Source organism: Calonectris borealis, chromosome 18 (assembly GCF_964195595.1).
Source record: "Calonectris borealis chromosome 18, bCalBor7.hap1.2, whole genome shotgun sequence".
Lineage (NCBI taxonomy): Eukaryota > Metazoa > Chordata > Aves > Procellariiformes > Procellariidae > Calonectris > Calonectris borealis.
This window is the reverse complement of record NC_134329.1, coordinates 6,899,814-6,922,048: the sequence shown is the minus strand read 5'-3', so window position 1 is coordinate 6,922,048 and position 22,235 is coordinate 6,899,814. Positions and strand designations below refer to the sequence as shown.

At 51.0% G+C, this 22,235-nt stretch overlaps 2 protein-coding genes across 3 annotated transcripts; one reads left to right on the top strand and one right to left on the bottom strand.

Annotated features, from left to right (window-relative positions):
- Positions 1–1,628: 1,628 nt before the first annotated feature.
- MMAB (metabolism of cobalamin associated B) lies at positions 1,629–7,914 on the bottom strand. The gene is made up of 9 exons (XM_075167550.1): positions 7,770–7,914; positions 7,631–7,692; positions 7,413–7,506; positions 6,958–7,015; positions 6,014–6,086; positions 5,529–5,626; positions 5,138–5,202; positions 4,043–4,102; positions 1,629–3,646 (listed from the first exon to the last, which is right to left on the bottom strand). The coding sequence occupies exons 1-9, from the start codon at positions 7,844–7,846 to the stop codon at positions 3,559–3,561; spliced, it is 675 nt and encodes a 224-aa protein (XP_075023651.1). The 5' UTR covers positions 7,847–7,914; the 3' UTR covers positions 1,629–3,558.
- A 44-nt stretch (positions 7,915–7,958) lies between these two features.
- On the top strand, positions 7,959–21,799 carry MVK (mevalonate kinase). Of its 2 annotated transcripts, none has more exons than XM_075167547.1 (10): positions 7,959–8,228; positions 8,310–8,457; positions 9,521–9,668; positions 10,936–11,091; positions 13,930–14,033; positions 15,079–15,124; positions 15,906–15,996; positions 16,457–16,573; positions 19,723–19,876; positions 20,206–21,799. In XM_075167547.1, exons 1-10 carry the CDS (start codon positions 8,151–8,153, stop codon positions 20,355–20,357), a joined length of 1,194 nt encoding a protein of 397 aa, XP_075023648.1. In that variant the 5' UTR covers positions 7,959–8,150; the 3' UTR covers positions 20,358–21,799. The 2 variants fall into 2 exon arrangements, with proteins under 2 accessions (XP_075023648.1, XP_075023647.1); XM_075167546.1 differs by having other exon boundaries at positions 8,310–8,532.
- Positions 21,800–22,235: the final 436 nt, after the last annotated feature.

Here is a 22,235-nt window from a genome sequence, read left to right as displayed (position 1 = left end):
CTGCAGCATGAGCTGTTCGGATGGGGAGGGTTTTTCTTTGACCCCCTTCCAGGCAAAAATGGATATTTCAGGGGCCTGCAATTGCAGAGGACTTGGATCTGATGGCAGATGTGGTCCCTTCTGGTCCTCCAGCTTGAGAGGAGGAGTGCAGGACTGCTGCTGGCTCCCCGTTGCTGGGGCTGTGCACCCCAAGACTTGCCCTTCAGCTGCAGCAGCACGGCAAGCCCCGGGCTGGGGGGGCCAGCGCATCCTGTCGAGGTGGGGGCACACACGTACTAGTCCTTCCTTCTGTGCCTTAGCAGAGGAAACGCTGCCTTGTATAAATTTACATATGACTTGGCAAAATGTATGTTTGTGTCATTTCTGCAAGAGCAGCAGCCGGCTCTGCTGCTTACACATTGTGGCGGTAATAGAGGTGCTTGAGTTATAGTGAAACTTATTTCATTTTACAGCTCCTACAGCGTTAACAGATGTACAGGCGTCTGATCCAATCATGCAGCAAGAGATTTTGGGGCCAGTTCTTCCAGTTTTGACAGTGTGTAAGCTAGGAGCAGCCATACATTTTACAAACAAGAATAAACGACCCTTAGCAACATATGTCTGTGCTGGCAGCTCCAACGTAATCATAAATAAGGAACCCTGCTAGGCAGGAATGTATCTGGGCTCTGCATACGGTCAGTATGGACAAAGCATCTGCCTTCCTCCCATTATATTAATGAGGTGCAGGCACTGGAATCCCTATGCTCTACGGCTGGATTTGCTGGGTGGGGACAAAGGACTTGGAAAAACAAATGCTAATCCAGAGCAACAGAGCTTTATTTGTTTTAAAGCCTGTATTTCATTTTGGTGACACTTCACTCCTACCCGTCTCCTGCCTGCTGTCTCGCCAGGCTCTCGTGCACTGCTGCACGCTGCTCCGTGATCGTTAGCAGGCGCCAGCTCGGCCGCGCTGGAACGTCTTCGCTCAACTCGGTGCACAAGGTCCCTGCTTCACCCCAGTGTCCCCCCCCCGACTGGCCTCTGTCCCAGCGCAGCACGGAGGGTGCACTGGGGCCGAGGACCTGAGCCTTGCTGCAGCTCAATGGCCAGCGGCTCCCCTCCGTACCTTGGGGACAGCATTCAGGACAGAAAGGTCCCTTTCACACAGCCGCGTGCTGTACGACGAGGTGCTGAAGCAGTTCACTGCGCCCTGTGAACTCTCGAAGGGCCGAGCGTGGCCCCCGGGGAGCTCTGCTCTGCTGAGCTGCAGCAGCCCGCGGGGCTGGGACCACGCTCAGCCCGATCTATGCTCACTCCTACATTTGAGCCCTGGCCCACTGCGCCTGCTTAACTGAAACAACAGGGTCACCCCAGACACCAGCCTCCCCCCGCTTCAGCCCCGCAGAAACAATTGCGCAGAGGTCTTTGGGTAGAAAGGGAGAAGGGGGGGAGCTGGAAGCTGAGGGCACCCTAATAAATTTAATCTCTACATCATGTTAAAGTGTAGTAGCTAAATTTATTTCTCCTTGCAATCAAAACAATACTAGCTTTGGTCCCAAAACAGTAGTGAGATTTCTTCCCCCCAGCTGGAAAAAAAGAAAATACTATAAATCCATCCCAGAGCTGATTTATATAGCATTCATGAAGAATTTATATTGCAAAGAATTTTATTCAATTAAACTTGAAAAGCCTCTAGATTCTTAAGGTTCAATAGTGATCACTGAGACAGAGCTATCATAAAACTGGATGGCCTGTCTGGAGCAGGCATTGAGAAAATGTCTGATGTGACATTGCAGCTGACGGTACAGTCCAAATCAAGAGCATTTGTCATTGGGATGTGTTACAGGCTAGGGCTTGGAAAATTACTCTGTGAAAAATGTGCATTAACAATAGCCATGAAATATCTGTTTAAAAAAAAAAGAAGGGGTGAATAATGAGACAGCAGTATCTATTAGCGCTGGGCATTCTTCACTCTGACCCCACTCTGATTAAAAAGTTAACACAAAAGCCAGAGACTCTTTTGGGAAGCAAGTTTAAGGTTGTTTCTACTTAAATAATTGAACAGAGGAAGCTGCATGACTGACTGAAAAGCTCCCACCACTGAAAGTGGCACCCTTAGTGCAGGGCAAGCACCCTTGATGTGTCATCACCTCACCGCCCACAGGTTTCCGTGACGCTCCTCCGTACAAGGAGGGGAAGACTTAAACCACCACGTCTGACGTGTGTTCTTCCCAATTATATTTCCAAGCTGTAAGTGGCTTGGACATAACTGTAAAACCGTAATTGTCTGTCTTCTCTATGCAGCGTGGTAGCAAGGTGTTAACTCATTCAGCTGGCTGTAATGCACGCGTTTACACAGAGTATGTTTTTTGGCAGTTTTCAGTCCATCAGGAAGCTGGAAGAGGATGTCGCCTCTGTTGAAGTACCGTGATCTGCTATCGTGATGTTTGCAGCCAGATTCTCCAAGCTCTAGAACACGCTCTAGCCTGCGCTGCTGAGGGCTCCGTGACAGTGACGCTCCTGAGGTCAACGTGGACGTTAACGTGTGCGAGATACGAACCCCTTCAGGTGTTAGCCTCTCTCTCCCACCTCCAGCTGTCAGCTGAGGGCCAGGCCCCTGCTAGTCATCACAACCCCTTTATCTGCAAATTCAGGGACTTGCGTGGTCCCCAGCAGAGATACTAAACTACCCAAGGGCTCTACTCCTTCAGCTGGCACCTGCAGCCAGAGCAGGATGCTGTCACCAAACCGAGAGGGGTCTGTGCGCTCGGAGGGGCAGCTGCACGTGGAGTTAACCCCAGCTACCTAAACAGAGCTTAGAATCATAGAATCGTCTTGCCTGCACATGACCTGTAGGATTTGGGCTTTCCTCCTTTAATCCCTATCCTGCGTGAGCCCCGTTCCTGGCAAAGGATGCACTGGATTGTCAGCACGGAGACATTCGTCACATGCATAAAGAGAGGCAGCCAGAGCCAAAGAATTCTTGGTGCATTCCTGTAAATCTACACAGCTCAGCTTCAGCCAGGGCTGATGGATTGAAAGCAACTTAAAAAAGAAAAGCACGCTGGGCTCAGTATTAAAGTATGACAGTTAAGGGCCCTTTGGTACAAGTAAATCACATTTATTATTTCAAAGCTTGTGGACAGAATTCCTGAATCTCTACACAGTTGCTGTTCTGTACGAGCATTACAAAGAGAAGCTGATTGTTTTCTCCTCTTCATTCCTCAGAGTCCTGTCAAAGCCTTTCCACAGCACCTGCCTCTGCCCAGGGAAATTAAGACACCTCTAGAAATCAGCTGTAATTCTTTGAAGTCTCCTGCCTCAGCTCCAACCCAGGGCAAACAGTAACTGATGCCATCGCCACAGTGTTATACAAGGGGTATTCGGACAAGGCCCAGTGAACAGAACAGCTGTATTTCTCCCAGTATTTATGAACAAGGTCCTAGTTATTTAAGCTGGAAGTTCTTGGCAGCTCGCGTTTCCAATCCAGGCTTGTTCTCTTTCCCTTCCTTGATGGGGGGAAGCAGTCTGCTGGATTTCGCTTCCCATGATCAAAGAAACAAACATTCCAGCTCCCGGTTACGGTTCAGGCTTTACATATATTTTCTCTTCCTTCCCTTCCTTCATTGCAGCGTAACGTGCCAAAACGAAGAGATAGTCGCTCAGTCTGGAAACCAAGGGAAAAGCAGTGAAACCACCTCTCACACCAGGTGTGTTTGTATCCAGCAACGCACAACTACACAGCAAAGCACATTTGATTACAGCACAAGAGCTGCAGGTAAAGGAAGGCAAAACGAGACCACGCCAGAAGTGATTTCCAAAATGGCCTTCAATAAGAAAGTTAAGCGACTGCTCCCTCAGCACCCCAGCAGTGTCTGTGAACATACTTTGCAGCCTTGCAACAGTACTTTTTAACAAGCTGCTTGTTGAAACTTCTAAGATCTTATTCTAGAAGGGAAGCTTCTTGAGAGGTAAAACCCACAGTTTTCTCCCAAGACTAAGAGAACAACACAGGCACTCTGCAGTCATACAGAGTAAGGGTTTGGGATTTTTTTTTTTTTACCTGTTTAAGTATTTGGCCACATTTGGATCTGCTTCCCCTGCTTGTACTAAAGGAACCACGCTAGAAGAAGAAAAGGAAACTTTTAGTGTATTTAATTTTCTAGCTCTGAATGCACAAATGACTGCAATTTGCTGGAACACCGACCTTCACACCCCAACCGCACCTGGAGTCCCCCTGCTAACTCCCCACAGCACAGTTACTTCCCCAAGAAGAATCTGTGGTGGCCACATAACGCAACTGATTTTTGTAACTATTCTGGAGGATTGCAGCTCCACTCCTGTAAAAGGCCACTCCTCAGTGGGTATCACTGAACAACGGGAGCAGTTGCAGGTGATTAATACCCTGAAGGATCATTATCCTTTTCTGCAGGTAAACAGGGACCCTTCTTTTGTTGAGAGAACAGAGCTGTTCCTTGCCGCCTGACTGGTGTACAGCCCTCATTCTAGCTTTCTTTTGACAAGAAACCACTGACTGTGGTGTTAGCTTTTCGAAGATCACCTGCGCCAGTGCATCTTGTCAGAGTAGCAAACCTCGCAGCAGAGCACATACACAGAAACATCTTCCTGCACATCAGCGGCTTCAGTAAAGAACCCCCAGCAACTTAGAACTGCTCATGAGCAGGTTCGGGCTAACACAAGAGACTCTGCATGGAAGTGATTTAATGAGCAGACAAGAGTCTTCTCCTACGGACCTTACCAGGGGAGCTTTAATCTCCAATAGAGAAGAGGGACAAGGTAGGTGTGGGCAGTAACATCTTAAAGCTTCCCGGCTCTCACACCTGCCAGTGCCCCAGCTTCCACGTGTGCCAGCCTATAAAATACATTTAGCAAGCCAGATGCAAGCTGAACACGTAGATGGATCTCAACATAAACCCGTCTGTTCTGTCTGAAGTTCTTAGCTCAGATGACCGAGTTCAGGGGAGGGAAGAGAGGCTCCTGGAATTTGACTAACACAAACATACGAAGCTTGACTCAAGCTCTAGTCGAGTGCAATACAGCTATGGTTGATTGCTCCAGCTGCAACGATTTGCTATCATTGTAGCATTCTGATCACCTTTTATCAATTTTATTCTGTTACACTACAGCCAACACTCACCACCTTTCAGCTCTGCGGCAGACAGCTCGGGAAAAATGGAGAGCAGCACTGCTTTTACCTCCTGACTGAAACAACAATGAAACAGCACATCAATGTCTGCTAACAACAGATATAGCCATCCACCTTATTGTGTAACTGCCGCAAAGCTATCACATCTCACACACACGTGCAACTGAACCCTATGTTATGGCTAGGCAGCTGGGAAAAGATATCCGAATGCAGTAGGATGTGGAAATTTAACTCAACTGGGTCCTTCTCTCTGCTTTTCTTTTGGTATTTGTCCGTGCAATTAATGGCCTCACAACCTGTTTTCCCGCAGCAAGTGGCAGAGCAGATCTACCCTAACAAAGCGAGCCTTCTCCAGTCAGTGAGAGGCGTAAGCAGTACCTACTGGCAAGATGAAAGCTCTGAGCGGAGGAAGCTGCTCTGAGTAACTGTCAATCCACTGCTCCAGCTCCAGAACTGGCTTCTCACTAAAAGATGTTCGTTCTACAGAGGGAAAAGAATCAACTAAAAGAAATGCAGAAGTGATTCAGTCTACAGATAGAGCTCTACTTCCATATTTCTTGGATCAGTAAGTCCTAAGAAAGCATCCCAAAAAAATCCTCCTGCTAGAGCAGGGCTGGCTCCCCATTCAGCAGCTGCGTGTCGGTGTTGGGGCAGCGCCCCAGCCCAGCTTACATCGCCTGAGTCACACCCAGGCAGCAGCAGCGGCTTGTGGGACCGTGCGTGACTTCATTCAGCACCAGACACGCTGCAGAGCAGCCCTTGGGCAGCTCTAACTACCACAGACCGCAACAGCCTCCCCAGCAGCGGTCTAGAAGGACAGCTGTGATTCAAGAACTGTTATCCCAGGAAAGGTACCGTGGGGCTTACTTAAGTGAGCCTCCCTGGCTGAGGAGAGAGGCGTCGCGATGTTGGAGCCCACATCCTGCAGCATACACTGGACCTAGATGTGGCAATCAGAACAAAAATAAGAAGCGCTGTCATTAACCAGCCTTTGATGCTCGAGTACAACTGCAGCAAGCTCTGGGAGGCGACAGCTGGTTGTGGTGATTAAAGAAGATCCTACCCTTGTTGTTCATCATGCCCCAGCCTGCTGGCAGGGGGGATCAGATAAGTGCTCCCTAATTGCTTTATGAGAAGCCAGATTAGCACATGTACCTGTTTTCACTGGCACATTAAACCACCCTGGCTGACTTTGCAGAAAGCAGACTGGAGAGTGCTCACACAATCCCTTTGCTGGTAGGACACCGAACCAGAAACCTCTGGAAGAAAGGCAGTGACAAACAGCTGCAAGCAGCGCTGGCTTGGTGTCACATCTGCTTCCAAGAGGGGCATCTCTCCACAGCCCGGGATACTTGAGAGGCAGTCTGGTAAAGCTTTTTGAAATCTTTGATTAGCTCCTTCTGCGTTCTTGTGCACAGCGAAGCTAATGAGCAAAACTCACAGACTGCCACGGCAGGACCCGTCTCCCACCATCGTGCCCACGTGGTTACTTTGCCCCGATTTCAAATCTGAGGCTACGTGACAACAAGGCTTCTGTCCATAACCATGTAGTAACAGGTCTGAATAAATCTAGAGGTAAGTTTGTCTGCCCATAACTAATCACTTGATCTACCAGTTTCCTTCTTGGTTAAAGAAATTTGTTTCTTAGAGAGTAATCAAGGGTCAAAGTCTTAAGTATTTATTTATTTTAATACTAAATTTATTAAACTCCTGTGTCTCAGTGCGAGCACTGTGTCTAAAATGAAAGAGTTTAAGAATATGTTTCAACAGCACAGATGAAGTGACTGCACTGGGTGAGGATTAACACTCACTTTGTGAAGTTGTTCAACAAATGCGTGGCCCTTTTCACTGCTAAATTCACCAGCAAGCCTAAGTTAAAAAAAAAAAAAAAAGCAGAGTTAGCTGGAAATGAGAAAATTACCACCATTGTGCAGATGTGTTTTTTTCCACATGAAAAACACGGAATTTGGACACTCCTGGCTGTTTGTCAGTGCAACCCGGAGAATCTTGGTCCACAGCGTGTCCCCTTCCCTCCTGCCGGGCGTGGGGCTGGGAAAGCCGTTCTTAAGGGAAGAGGCCGCCCAGAAGACCCCCGCAGAAGGGGGCTGGGACGGTCTCGCTAGGCCTTCGTGCCTGTGGAGGGCCTGGGAGCTCCCCGGGCCGGCGGCGAGTTCCCCGGAGAGCACGGCCACCCCGGCAGGACAGGGCTGGGCCTCCGCGGCCCCTCCGCCCGGCAGCGGCAGAGGGTCCTGGGGCAGGGGGTTACCCGATGGCCGAGCTCAGTTCGTCCGTGGCTCCCAGGGCTTCGAAGATCCGGTCTCCCTTCGGCCTCCGCTCCCCGGTGAAGGTGCTGGAGAAGCCTTTGGAAAAGGCCCGGGGGAGGCGCTCAGAGGCCGGGCCCGGCCCAGCCAGGCCGCGGGGGTCGGGCCGGGCTCTGCCCCGCGCCCCCTCGGTGTGTCCCGTCCCGCCGCCCCCGGGCACTACCTGCGTCTCCCGTCCTCGTGTAGATCTTCGGGGCCCGGTCGCTGCAGGGGCCGCGGTCGGTGCTGCGGAGGCACAGGCCGTGAGAGGGAACGCCGAGCCCTAACCCCCGCCCGGCCCCCGGGCCCATCTCCGCGCTCACCTGCCCGCCCCGCTCCGCTGCCGCCGCCCCAGCGGCCCCCACAGGCCTCGGCCCGCCGCCGCCGCTCGCCGCAGCATCCCTCCCGGCCACCGTAGCCGCCGGCCGCCGCCGCCCCCTGACCCTCCGCAGCCGCCGTCCCTCCCTTCACCCACACACTCTGTCACCTTAGAGCCGCACCACTCCGCGCCGCCGCCTTCCGATTGGCCTTCCCGAAGTCCCGCCCCCGCGAGTATCCCAGCTATTGGTTTAAGAGCGGGGAGGGCGGGGCAGAGCGCGGCTCCTATTGGTGAGCTGCGCTGTCAGTCCGCGCGATTGGAGTTGGGCAGCTGAGGCGGCGGTGGCGGCGCGGGAGTCCTGAGAGGTCGCGTCCTGCTGCGGGAGATGTGGGCGCGGAGCCTGGTGCTGTCCGCCCCGGGGAAGGTGATCCTGCACGGCGAGCACGCCGTGGTGCACGGCAAGGTAAGGAGCCTGCCGCCGCCGGGGGCTCCCGGGGCTCCGGCCCGGCTCACCTCACCTCACGCCGCTTCTCCTCGCCCGCAGGTGGCCTTGGCCGTGGCGCTGGACCTGAGGACCTTCCTCCGCCTGAGGCCCTGCGGTGAGGGCAGGGTGTGCGTCCGCCTGCCCGGCGTCGGCGTCGTGAGGAGCTGGGACACCCCTCGCCTCCAGGCCCTGCGGAGTGGGTTTGCAGGCAAGCGCTGGGAGGAGGAAGCCGCTGCCCGTGCGACGTGTGGGGCTCTCGGTCCTGCTCGGCGCCTTCTGCCCGGTGACTGCGCTGGGACCCCGCAGGGTTATTTGTTCCCCCTGCAGAGTGTGGCTGGGCCTTGTTGTCTCTGAGCACGCTCAGTGTGTGTTTAACTAACGTGTACCTGCACACCCCCAGCTCAGGCGCCCGTGCTCCCTCTGTGTGCCTCTTGTGACCTGCCTGATGCTCTGGTATCTGCGAGTGGCCCTTGCTGTGGCTGTGTCCTCCTGTTTCAGTTCCCAGACGCTTGTTTTTGTGCTGCTGCTGCTCAGGCAGTGTTGTAATACATACAGGAGCCAGCCGGGGACCGTGTCCAGGTGTATTACTGATGGGGGACCAAAAAGGGTCTCTCTGAAACTGGTCTGAGTTGAGAGCTCTTGGGGAAGGCAGGGATACGGGGCCTGTTTTCCTCTCTCTCTGCCCCATGCCAGCTCTCACTGGAATTTCTGCAGCATCTTGTACTGCGTGGGGCCCGTGACTGCGGTTGTGCCGTTTCCGTCCCGAGGACCTGGCGTTAACTCCTGTGACCCTCACAAGCACTGTTTCCTTAACAGTAGGCAGAGCAAAGTCTGCTGAGTCAGAGCAGTGCTCTCTCAGCACTGACTAAAAATTCTGTTACACTGATGCCTGCTCCTGGCCATTTGGAGTCCAGACTTGTGTGAAGCATATCAGAATATCCACGTTCTTTAGTTTATCCAAGAGTTTGTGGCTTGCCAAGTTCTACATACTGATGGATGGGCGCACTAGGAAGTGTAGGCAAGGAGACAGTTGCTGTAATACAATGCAGGTGTGGGGTGTGGAAACACTGGGTTTTCAGAGTGGCTGGTGCAGATTTTGCTTTTATTTTATCACGAATCCTCAGGTAGAAAGTTTGTAGGTGAAATCTGAAATTGGCTTAATCTGTTTCTGCCTACTATAACAGGAGATGTTGTTCTTGTAAATATTGCTTTCATGTTTATTAATTCCCTGGTTTCTAAGTGTCTAAATTCTCCCCTGCTTACTTCCATAGCTGACTCTGATGAATCCAAGTCCCCCAGCGTAGAACAGCTGGATACACTGAAAGAGTTTGCTGGAATCGCTGCCGGAGCCTCAGCTCCCGAGAGCCTTGCTACTCTTGCCTTTCTGTATATGTGCCTGGCTATTTCAGCTAAGTATGGGTAAGGCTACCTTCCTGCCCCAAAATAAACATGCTGTCTTGAGTGTTGTTCACCATTAATTGCTTCTATAAGGTCACGGGAAGAAACCAAATCTTTGAGGCAAAGTAAGAAACTACAGGGAATCTCCCTTCACGTAGGTTCTGAGCACCTCAGGAGACACTCTTTGGAGCTGAGCTGTTTGGTGGGGGGGGTGTCCCAAGCAGCTGGGCTGGGAATCATCTGCTCTCATGTAGGCATCTGGCTGTGAGGTGCTTAAATCAGAGCAGTTCATCCCACCCTTCCCACAGTCAACAGAAGCAGAGACAGACATCCCTCCCTCCGGCAGGCAGCTCATTTCATCCTGGCTTAGGTTGGAAAAACTACAGAAACGAGCTGTGAATTCATTGTCTGAGCTAAGTCTGATCCCTCTCGTGGGCTGAATCTCCCTAAAAATATGAGAACTTGGGGTAACCGCAGCTCAAGGCTGTTCGCATTTCTGAACCTGACCAACACTGTTGATGATACCAGTGTGAGTTACTGGGCAGGTGCTCAGGGCAATGTCTGATGCAGCACTGCTTGCTATTTTAAACCAAGTCAGAACCTGACTTCAATATTCATAGCAAAGGACTCAAAGGTTAAAGAATTATGATGTGTAGCTGCATCGTGTTTTGCTTTGCAGTCTCTGAGTTGCTTGGTGATAGCACTGGGGCTGTCATCAGCCTGCTCTGAAACCATCAGTTCGTAGTTCATGTCACTCACCAGCCAGTGAAAAGCTCCTGGGTTTGATGTTAGGGTCTGTAACACAACCCGGACGCATTCAGTGGAGAAAAGGGGCATGTGGACACGGATACGTGCGTATTTTATCTTCCCCATCAGCTTGTTGCTCCAGTGGGATGTAACTATGCAGTTACGGATTGCGATATTTAGGCTTTATTTAGAAGGATGTTTAAAATCATGTTTACAACAATCTTTGAAGGGTCTCTTTATGGTGCTACTCAAGTATTTAGTTACTAAGTGCCCCTGCTAGCAGCTTGACGAGCTGTGCTAATCATAGATCCAATTCAACAAGGCTTTGTTCTAGTACAATGGCTTAGCAAGGCTACTCAGCTGTGCTAACTGAGCACTCGTGAAGCCCGTGTGTGTCGGATGTGTATGCATGTGCTGATGTTGCCAGTTTTCAACCAGCATTTCCTGTGATCAGTCCCAGTTGGCGTCTTTTGCCTTTGAAATGTTGTCTCAAGGTGGAATTCAAGGTTGTTGTGTTCCATCCTGTGTGTTTGTGTTTCAGAGATGTTCCAAGTGTGGACATACTGGTGTGGTCTGAGCTGCCCACGGGAGCTGGGCTGGGTTCAAGTGCCGCCTATGCGGTTTGCTTGGCGGCGGCCCTGCTGACGGCGTGCGGAGCCATCTCGTGCCCTCTGAAGGAGGGAGAGTCCACAGCCAGGTAATGCATTTGGGAAGCCTCCCTGCTTTGCATGCACGGCCTGGGGCAGCTCTGCTCTCTGTGCTCCTGTCTTTCCTTTTACCTGCACAAATTCTGGCACCGGCACCTCTCTTGGTCTCTCTGGCCGACTTCTGGGCTATGGCAATGGCTGTGGCCCCAGCAGTGGCCCCCGGAGCCCAACTGTTCCCAGCAGCAGAGACGTGCCCTGTCCCAGGGCTCTGACCTGTGAATCACGTGTTTACAATTCGCTTCTCCTGATAAAAGAAACTGGATGCAGAGACTTGGTAAAACTTGCACCATTTCCCTTCTCTGGCGTAAGATATACGTACTAAAAAAAAAAAAAAGCTTTATTTTGCCAAGCAAATAAAACACACACTTTAATGTGGTGATTTTTTTTTAACCTCTATTTCCTCTCTGTCCCTGAGCATCTTCCAGGTTTTGCTTTGAGTCCTCAAGGAGTCGAGGATCCTTTCTGTGTTTTCTGCATTTTCACATGAATTTTTTTCTGCATGTGGTGCATTTCCTTCTGATCTGCCTGAGTTTCCCCTTTATCAGTGGCTGGTGAAAGGGAGTTGCTTTCCCTTGGAGTTCAGTCTTGAAAAACTGGTCTGCTTTGCTGTGTGTCTGAGGAGGCTCTGTTTAAAGATGCATATCGCAGCTGGAGCGGCAGAACCCTCTATTGTTCATTCGGTGCCAGGTGCAACCTTTTACGGTTGCCTTCTGCGGATTTTGTGTGGGACTGAAAGTGAGACAGCAAGAGAGGGTGACTGTCTTCTGCCTCAAAAACAGAGGTTTGCAGCCTGACCCAGAAACACGTTCCTAGAGCAGAGCCGTTTGTACGGCATGCTCAGGCAAATCTCCCAAATAGTCACACGGCATGAGAAATGAAAGGCCAGTTCCAAACCAGGCAGCGAGCCGCGAGGATGTCTTCATTCCCTGCTCGCACGTCTTAGCTTCAGCTTGAATACAGCGTAATTTTTTTCTTCCAGCTGGCATGCAGAGGGGTAAGTGAGAGATGGGGGTGTCAGGCTTCAGAAGGTTTTTGCTTAACGTTGCAAGAAAAGAACAGCGTGATATAATGACTCCTGTGTAGAGAAGAATCGCAGCCTCTCAAAGAGGATTAAAAACAAGTGGTTTACAGCAAACTGCGCTTCTATTTTGAGTAGCGGTGGTGTGAGCTGTTTTCCTGAATGCTTCACAGATTAAATATTGGCAAGTGAAGTGAAAGGTGTGTGGAGATGGATAAAGACATTCAGCTGAGGCCCATGGAAGCAGGGAGTTAAAGGGAGCAGCTTCCAGATAGTGGGTGGCTCAGCATTTCTGCCTTGCCTTAGCAGCGGTCAGTGACCGTTCTTGTTATTTCATGTAAGACTGTGTGATGCTTTTCCAAAATCCATGTTTGTGCCTCTGCTCCATCATGTAATACCTGTTCTGGGCCCCATATTCTAAAAACCTGTCGAATGCATGTTCTCGCTGCACCGAATGCCAGCTCTGATCTCCGCGGAACATCACTGATGCTGGGCTATCTGATACCACTGTGCATTAGGCCATTTGAACGGTGGCTTGGGACATGTGCTGTGCGTCTGGACGGCAGAGCAGGCAGCGCTGTGTTCCAGGGGAAGGACAGAGATGTGTATTTGTGTGCCTGTGTGAGTCTGTGTGTTGCAGGAGGACTAGCTGGCTCCCTGTGGGTGTCAGGCTTCCCTTGGGGTGCCAGGGTTTGAGACAGTCCCTCAGCGTGGAGCGAGCGAGTGGGTTTGAAATAGGCTGGTGAGTTCTGAAGGTGGTTGTATGGGACATGCCTGCAGAAGCAGGCCCAGAGCAGTGGGGTTTTGAGAGGCGCTGGGGAAGAAGTCACAGTGGTGGAATTGTGGTGAAGTTGTAGCCAGCAATCGCTTTGTAACTGGCAGTTCTGCGTTTGCTTTTTGTATTGCTACAGCCCATTAATTGGTATATTCAGTCAAGGGCCTTGATCCTTCCTGACTCTGACCCAGCACCAAACTCTTTGGGACAGCATTTAAACTCTCAAAGCACTTCCCAATTTATGTGACTGCTTTTAAGACAACAGAAAGACCTGGTTTTGTGTTTTTAGCATAACACCTTCTGGACCTGCATTTGCTTCCCTTCTGTGCTCTTAAGTGCCAGCACCTGGTGCAGCTTGAAGTGTTAAGAGTTAATCCCTAAAAATCAAAGGCTTTGCTGGAGATAGTAAGTCAGTTCTAACTACACCTTTTGATCCAGTTTGTGAGGCTTCTGCAGCTGAGCAGCTGGCAATTAGAGGCTGAAGTTGCATGCATGAAATGCAACTTTTACTATTCTCTTCTCACATCGTGCCTTCTCTGTCTATAAATACACCATTCTGCCAGTTGGTGAGCAGGATCTCAGGCCAACGTGTGTGGTAACACACAGTGTCGGGGAGGTGGGGATAGTCTGGACTTGCATTCAGTTAAATTTGATCTTCACTAGGTCAGGGCTAGGATCTTCTCCCTGAATCTGCTCTTTCCCTCGCCGCTGGCCTGCAGCGGGAGCACTGGGTAGCGGTTGTGCCCTTCGTGCTGTCTCTGTCCGTGGAGCAGCACCAGTTCCCCACACAGGGCTGGATGTCTTCTACATGCTGCCATACAGAAATTGCTGAGCGCCAGTTAGGCGCTGTAAACAGCAATGCCCGCACCCTGCTGAAAGAATGCAGTGCACACAGGGAATTTGCAGTGCTGGGGCTTCCCACAGCAACTGGGTGCCTTATTGGTTCCCGTTGCTTTTGGGCCTCTGGTGCTTCTCTCTGTCACTCTGCATGTGCTGGTTTTGGTTGTGTGTTGGAGTTGTTTTCTTGCCTTTCAGGTGGACAGAAGAAGAGCTGACTTTGATTAACAGCTGGGCCTTCCAAGGGGAGCGGGTGATCCATGGCAATCCCTCGGGTGTGGATAATGCTGTTGGTACTTGGGGTACGTGTGTGTTTGCTGCTCCCCGGCACTGAATATGGGTGCTGAGGAGGGGCTGATGGTGTGGCAGAGCAGCAAACGTGTTTCCATTCTTCACTGCAGAATGTGCATCAGCTGTGGGAAGGTGATGAGCAGATGCCACGAGTTGCATTTCTCCAAATGATAAGGCTTGGTTGGGGTTGCTGCAGAGACACTGGATCAGCAGGTTGTCTCACTGCACTGAGGTGCAGCGAAGGGACCAGAAACTCCCAAATTCAGGTCCCTGTTTTGACCCGAGTAGAGGGAATCCTTCCCTGTCTTGGTTTGCCCCATCTGTAAGTTGGGACTGGAGCCAGATGGGCTGTTGGGGACTGACTGCAGTAACACCAGAGATCTGTGTCCCTGAGGCAAGTGCCGTGGGGCAGAGACCCTGCTGCAAATAACTGAAATTTAAACACTCTGGCGTGAACAAAGAAACTTAATCCTGTCCCAAGAATAATGCAGTAGAAAATGCAGTTGGACAGCTGTCATTTAGTTTCAATTAGCAGAGACTTCCAAGTGTTTTGGAAGTGTCCTTGGAGACTTTTAATAATCTTTCTAATGAGACCTAATCGCAATGCCTCTGTAAAAATAGGAGCCAAGTGAGACATTCCTTCTGGACAATGAAATTCCATGCTGAAGGGCGGCTGCTGACATGAGTGGACACGTTCAGTCCAGTTTGAAACCTGCGCGCTTGGCTCTGCCCCAGGGAATCACTGCTTGATTCTTTTTGTCAGTAAAGATTTAATGCTGGCCAAACTCTTTGCCTTTTAAAAAATATTTAATGTGATCCCGAAGTAGGGGAGAGCAAAGGGAAAGGCACTGAGTTAACTACGTCCCTCTCATTAAGTCAGCAGGGTTAGGCAGATTCATGCTGTCTGAGAACATGGTTCATTTAGCTGGTGTTTCTTGCAATTACTGTCATATGCTCTGGGTGAGGTTCTAAAGATGAAAGACCTTCTGTCTCTTACGACACTGTGTTCTCTCTCAGCTCACTGTGTACTGAGACAATGCATGTATTTTACTTTAGGTGGAGCCCTGAGATACCAATCAGGAAAAATCACACCGTTAAAAAGGTAATATTCGAGTTTAAAAATAACACTTACATCCAGTGGGTAGAATATGTCAGAGAGGCATTGGGTGGATCTCGTAGGGTATGAGACTGATGGGAGATGGCTAACGGGATGGCGGAAGGGCTTTGTAGCCAGATTGTGCCATGGGTGTGGGTAGTTTGAGTGTTGTCTTGGTTTGGGGTGGACGGGAATAATGAAATGTTTGGTCATTATCTGACATTAGATGAACACAGCACAAAGGATCAATATTAATTTCATGGCATTATGGGCAGCAGGAACGGGTCTGCTCCTGGCAGCAAATGACATTGTGGGGAGGGGGAACTTTTTGCTTACCTGGTGGTAGGACTGTTGAAAACCAAGCTGCAGAGACAAATCCAGGTCCTGCATGTTCCCTCTGCCTCCTGCCAATGAAGTATAATCTGACTCCATTAAAATCTTTCACAGTGCATGAAATTGCTCTATTAGCAGTTAATGGCTACTGCTGGCTAGTCTCGCAGATAGTATTTCAAAGGAAAAATTTTGCTTGAAAAACATGGATTTCAGTAAATATGTTACAGTCCTATTTATAGCACTAGTACAGTTGTTCCTTGTATCTAAAAGGAACAAGCCTGAACCCAGCTAGCACTTAAGCACCTGCTTAACTTTTTTAAAACTAATGGGACTCCTTATCTTGGGCGTCTTGCTCGACACCCAGAGGCAGAAGAAACTGTAGCTGCCTGGGCCTTGGGAGCTGCTGGGGGACTGTGAAGGAGAGAGACAAGGAGATGTCTCTTGTTGCTTCCAGGGTGCCGACGCTGAGGATCTTGCTGACCAACACAAAAGTCCCTCGAAGCACCAAGGTCCTGGTGGCTGGCGTCAAAGAGAAGATCCTGAAGGTGCAGCACCTGCGTGGTTGCGGGGATGGAGATGTGTGCTGGGGCAGGGTGGGGGGATAACCCTCACGAGCTCAGATCTCCTCATGCGGGACTGCAGGTCTCATAGGGATCTCTTGGGAGATCGCTCTTGTGGTCACTGCATTCCTACCTGCTGCTAGCTAACTCCCAGCTGCCCTCGGACTGGGGGTTCAGCTCACCTCCTCCCTCTCTCCAGCACTAACAGGGCTCACCACAAAAATCACCAGTTCCTTCCTCTGGCCTGTTTCCCTCTCTTCCTCCAGTTTCTGCAGATGGGAGCAACTTACCGTTGCCCTGCTCTGCAAGGGGGGTTTCCGTGAATGAGTAGCCCTGAGTGGGTTGAGGAATTGTCCAGCTCCAAGAGGCTGGGGCCGGTTTTATCATGGTGGTATTAGAAGACTAGCGAGCAGTCTTCTCACATTTTGCCTTCCCCCCTTCTCAGTTTCCTGCTATAATGAACCCGGTGCTGGACTCCATCGATGCAATTTCTCAGGAGTGCCAAAGTGTTCTGGAAGCGATGCCTGCAAATCCATCACCAGAGTATTACCCTGTGCTGGAGGTAAGGGTCTTGTTCGCTAGTATTTTTAGACACTGTTACTGTTGAACATCAAAATGTCATTTAAAGAACATTAGGTCTAAGAAAAAATTTGATAGCAGGAAATGTGCAGTTCTGAGTGAAACCATGGTCTATGCGCGCTGCTTTTAATGCCTTTCCTGGAGCCAAGGGACAGAAAATGCTGCTGGTGTCTCTCCACAGCGGTGCACAGGGAGGGAGGGAGTGGGCCTGGTGCTTTGTAGACCTGTAGCTCTGGAGGTTTTGTTTCACTTTGCTAAGAACGAGACGCTGCCTCCCTGCGCCGCGGGCCAGCCACACTCATTCTGGCAGTCGCTGCCTGTGAAGCAACTGCTTTGTCATTGCCAAGGCTGGAGTGAAGAGCAGAGAGCCCAGCAGCCACTGGTTTGTGATGGACTGGTTACGAGCCAGCTCCCATTGCTCTGCACTCATCCTGGCTCCAGAGAATAACAAACAGAGTTGTGCCCAGAGCTGACCTGACATTGATGCATGAGGTGCATACAAAGATCTGTGTTTGTCTTGGCTTTGTTCAAAGTAGGAGAGGCTGCTGTGGTGGGGGGAAACACGCTTCCAAATAGAAGTTTTTTGCAGTGCTGAGAGCACTGTAATACTGATTCATACAACCGTGGGCTAAGGATGTGTGGCAGCGTCCCAGCTGAGGCAAACCTGGCCTGGCCCTGGGTGCCAAGTGACTTGGATGGTCAAGAACCATTTGGTACCAGCGGTACGGTTTCCTTGTTGGCATCTGGATCCCTCCCCTCGGCTCTCCCGTGAGGACCTCTGCTTGTCCTTGCTCTTGCTGGCGGATTGTCCCTTCCACAACCATGAGCGTGCTCCGGAGGTGCAGGAGGGGGCTCTGGGATGGGACAGAGAGCTGCTGTCCCAGCTCGACCTGTGGCAGCAGTGTAGGGCCGCTCTGTTAGCAGATGGTTGGTACAGCTTCTCTTTGCTTCAGGCTGTGTTGCACCTCGCTGCATATGGGTGAGCTGCTGCTGGGACTGCAGCAAGGTCTCCCATGGGATTCATAGCAAAGTCCTTCTGCTCCCTTCGCACCAAGAGGGTGGTGGGTTTCTGTACCCATCAGCGTGGGCTGACCGTAATGAGGGCTGAGCTGGCATCGGCTGGGGGAGATCTGTAGTCTGTTTGCAGCGCGACTTCAGACAACTCCTCTCCACCGTAATGCATTATTGCTCAGACTGTTGGAAGTATTGGGAGACGGGGAAGAGGAGGGCTAATTTGAAGTGTGCTTTGAGATCCTCACATGAAAGGTGCCAAAGCAGCCGTGTATACAATGCTCGGGAAGCAGCACTGCAGTGAGCAGGTTTCTGTCTTGAATCTGTTGTTTTGTCTTGTGCTTGAATTGCCCACAGAGGCACCGTTGATTATATGCAGCATATATATATCTTTGGCTGTTTCTGAAATGTGCGGTTCTGGACAGCATTGTATTTGAACCATCGAACTAGTCTACTGTGTCATAAGCTGTCATCCGATTCCTGGCAGATTTTGGATCAGGAGATGACAGGTGTCTTAGATCATCATAGACAGTGCTGTGCCCTCACTCAGGCATATAAAGAGGCCTCTAGATGGACGTCTGTCCAACCCATCACAGAACTTGTGATATATGCGCTCTGCATGCGACTGGCTAATTCATCTTCTCGCTTTTGTTTAAATGCAGTACAGAAATGCAGTACAGAAAATGGAGGGGGGGGAGAGGGATTATTTCTACATCGTCCCCTCCTGTTGGCAGGAGACCCATGCAGAGCTGAGGGAGGGTGATGTGACTGACGCCTGCCACGCTGCAGCGTGGCTCCCGCCGCTCCCTGCGTGCAGCATCCCTCCCGGCTCACCGTGAGTTGCGGGCAGGGAAGCCTTGGTCGCACTGACTGGAGGAGGGAGCACGGGGCTCCTGTTAGGGAGCCTCTCTGGGACTGGTCCCATCTCAGCTGGCTCCCTGCTTGTGACACCCTCTGGGACAGCGAGGGGAACAGCCGCCACGTGACGGGGAGATGATCGAGTCATGGTGTCAGACCAGCATTGCTGAGAATGAGCTTCCTCCAGTGATGAGCTGAGAGGGCACTGCGGTGCTTGGGGGCCTGGTGTCAGTTCCTGGCTCTGTTCCAGGCTTGCTCTGAGTTGGGCCAAGCCCTTCCCTCTGTTCCTTAATTCCTCACCTCCAGTACTGGGAGGAGAGAAGCTGTAACTCCCACCTCTGTGTGGTGTTGTCCATCACTTGGGCCATTCGGACTTTGCTGCCGTGGCAGCTTTCTCCAGGAGCAGCGGTGTTTGTGGCTGACTGGGGCAGCGTGGCAGAGATGCACTCGGAGCTCACCAGAGCTGGGCAGCTCTGCTTGGAGGGCAGCCTTGCTTGGAGAGTGGCTTGCGCTGCTCTCCCCTGAAGGGAGGACCCTCTTGACCCCACTTGAGCTGGGTGCCAGATTCCCAGCGTGGTGCTGGTGAGAGGCCCCTTGGCTCGCAGCCCAGGCCCTGCCCGTGAGGACGGAGAAGTGCTGCACAATGCAAACAAGGGGAGGTAACTCCACGTCGCCTCCCCAGCAATGCCATTTCGGACTTGGCTGTGTCAGAAGTCCCCTGGATTTAGTTATGCTGGATGGATTGCAGGGCAGGGCAGGGTGACAGCCAGGAATGAGAGATGCTGGCTTAGTGCCCTTCCCACGGCCAGCGAGGGGGCTTGCACAGTCTCCTGCTCAACACTCGTGTGACAGGGGAGAGGTGAAGCAGTCGGGAGGCGTTGGGGAGCTCTGATTTAGCGCCTGAAATAAATGCCTGCTGGCAGCTTGAGGTGACCAGGATTTTCTGTGTCCTCCCTGAGCAAGGAGATCCAGAGGCTGTCGTATCACTGTCACTGTGGCGGGCAGCAGCAGCACAAGTCATGAGGGGGACAGGGACAGATGAGCAGCCCAGGGCTCAGACCCCAGCCTCGACCTTGCTTCCCAATGCTGCTGGGCCCCGAGACGTGCTGGTGGCCGAACTCCCTGCGGAAATGAGATGGCCACATAGGGTGCTGGCTGGGAAGGCAGAGCAGCTCCCCTGCACCTTGCTGCAGAGGGAGCCACAGCTGTGAAGAGCCTCTGACACCATGTGTGCTCATCTCATGTGTGTGCGGTTGCTTTTAGGAACTCTTTGATATAAACCAACACCACTTAAACGTGATCGGAGTCGGCCATCCCTCCCTGGACAGGCTGTGCTGGGTGACGGCGTCCCACGGCCTGCATAGCAAGCTGACCGGGGCTGGCGGGGGCGGCTGTGGCATCACCCTGCTGAGACCAGGTCAGTAACCCTCTGCTCGCCCTGGGCATCCTTCCCCGCTTCCAGTGGGTCAGGTTTGGAAGCAGGGGGATACAATGCTAGCCCTCGTATGGCTGTGTGGGATGTGAAGCCATGTCAGGAGCGTGGGATGGTGTCTAGCAGAGCCGTCTGGCAGTGTGGTTTGCAGTGTTTCATGCAGGGGCGATTCAGTGCATTCATTTATGTGTGTCAGATCTTCAGGGCATCGGCCCTGTTCCAGGGGGCATGTGTTTAAACGTGCGATGGCCCGTTTCAGTCTCCCTGCAGTGGCCTAGCTGACTAACTGGCTGCTCTTGCCTTCCTCTTGGCAGACACCTCCCCGCTGGCCGTGGAAGCAGCCAAGCGAGACTTATGTGCCTGTGGATTTGAATGCTGGGAGACCAATATCGGGGCCCCCGGAGTGACCCTGCACTCCTCCTCATCTTTAAACGCCGAAGTGCTGCACGCGCTCTCTGAGAGTTAAGCTTCTGCCTCTGGCAAGACTGAGCTCTTGGCACCATGTCCTCGGAGCAATAGCTGCGCGTGCCCTGATGCCTGGAAACTTCTCTCCCGCTCTCCTATGTGGCTGTGGGCCTCTAGACGCGGGTGTGGAGCCATTTTCAGGCCTGGTGTCACTGGGAGTGGGGGCTAAGATGAGGACCCGGGAGCAACTGCTTGCACTTGGGCTAGGTGCGAGTTTGACCCAGGCTCTCAAAATCCTGTTTTGAATTTACTTTACTCAACTGCTGTGCTAATCCCAAGGGGCAGGGGAAGAGGGTCTTGGCTGGATTCCAGCGCGGATAATGACACTTGCTTGGTTCTGCTGCTTCAGATGCATGCGGTGTATCTTCCCTTCTCCCCTGGCGTCCCACGAGGGCGGGCAGTGAGGCTGGCAAGGTGGATGTGCAGGGCGCTTTGACATTTTTGGGTGAAAAGCGTCTTGACAGCTCAGGGCTTGACACTCAGGTCTCCATTTCTCCTGGACTGCAATTCACAGTGGAGAGGAAACCTTTCAATCCAGCTTTTACCTGCTACTAATTAAGGGTTGGATAATTAAAATGAAAGAAACAGCACATTTTTAATGATGATATCGCTGTTTTCACTCTTTCCCATTATCTCTGCCTGGGCTGATAAGCAGGGTCCTGTAGCCAGACGCTGGTTTCTGCTCACATGCTCAAGGTCTGGTTTGAACAGTGACTGTCACCTGCAAGGAGGGTGGCTAAAGGCAAGGAAAGTCTTAACATTTTTACTTGTAATAGCTGTTCTGGGATCTCTCGCACTTCAGTCTTAAATAAGCACGTCCTTGTTGGGCGTATAAAACATGCCACTGCCAGGGCCCGGAGACTGGGGGTGGAGGGGGGACAGTGACAGAGCAGACACAAATTTGGTTTAGTTGGAAGTAATCGTTTCTAAGTGGGGGGGAACCCACCTCCTCAAAAGCTGACCATAACTTGCAATTGGCAAACTATAAAACCTAAATGCACTTAAACTTATTACGCAAATGTAAATGCAGTTTTTACTTTTGAAATTTTAATGAGTTGTACCACAGAATTAAAGGGAATTGGCAGGTAAGTGTCTCAGGCCAGAGCATCTTGAAGTAATAAGCTGACTCTTAGTGGCTGTGGTCTGTTCTGTACCTGCCAAAGAGATTTTATGATTGTTCTGTTTGTCTGGGGTTTTTTGGGTTTTTTGTTTGTTTGTTTTTTTAAATGTAGCTCTGTTCAAGAATTGCTTCACTCAAAGCTGAGTAATAAATTGGCAGAGGTAGGGGAGCTTGCCTTTCTCTTCCAGTTCAGGAATAAAAAAATCAGGTATGAGAAGTTGAGATGTACTAGCTTTAAAATCCAGGCATTGTGATGACCAGCTTTAGTTCACTGATCAGATGTAAAATTGTTTCTGGTTTGAATAAATTGATGGGGTTTTTTATGTGCAAAGTGTTCTTTGATAATTATGCTGGATACAAAAGGAAAAAAGTACCTTACACTGCTTCAATAAAAACAGGTTTCAGGTGCTGGGTTTCTACATGTCTAATTACAATTCCAATTTGCATCCAAGAACAGCTTTACACTAATCACAAGTCAGAAAGCCTGATAAATAATTTACCGTTTTCTAATACAGTGTAATCAATGTGAGTATCTGGAAGCACGTTGACTGTATAACCGCTTACATGTGTCTGTAGAAACTTCGCTTCAAAACAGCGTGTCTGGGGTTGATCCTCATTAGCTGCTTCCCTTAGAAGACGGCCTCGCAGTCATGGTACGAGTGCTGGAGGAGTATGGAGGAAAAGAACGGAATAAAAATTTTTATTTGCTCGTTTAAATCGTAATTAAAATTGGCGATTTCAATAGACCAACTGACCAAC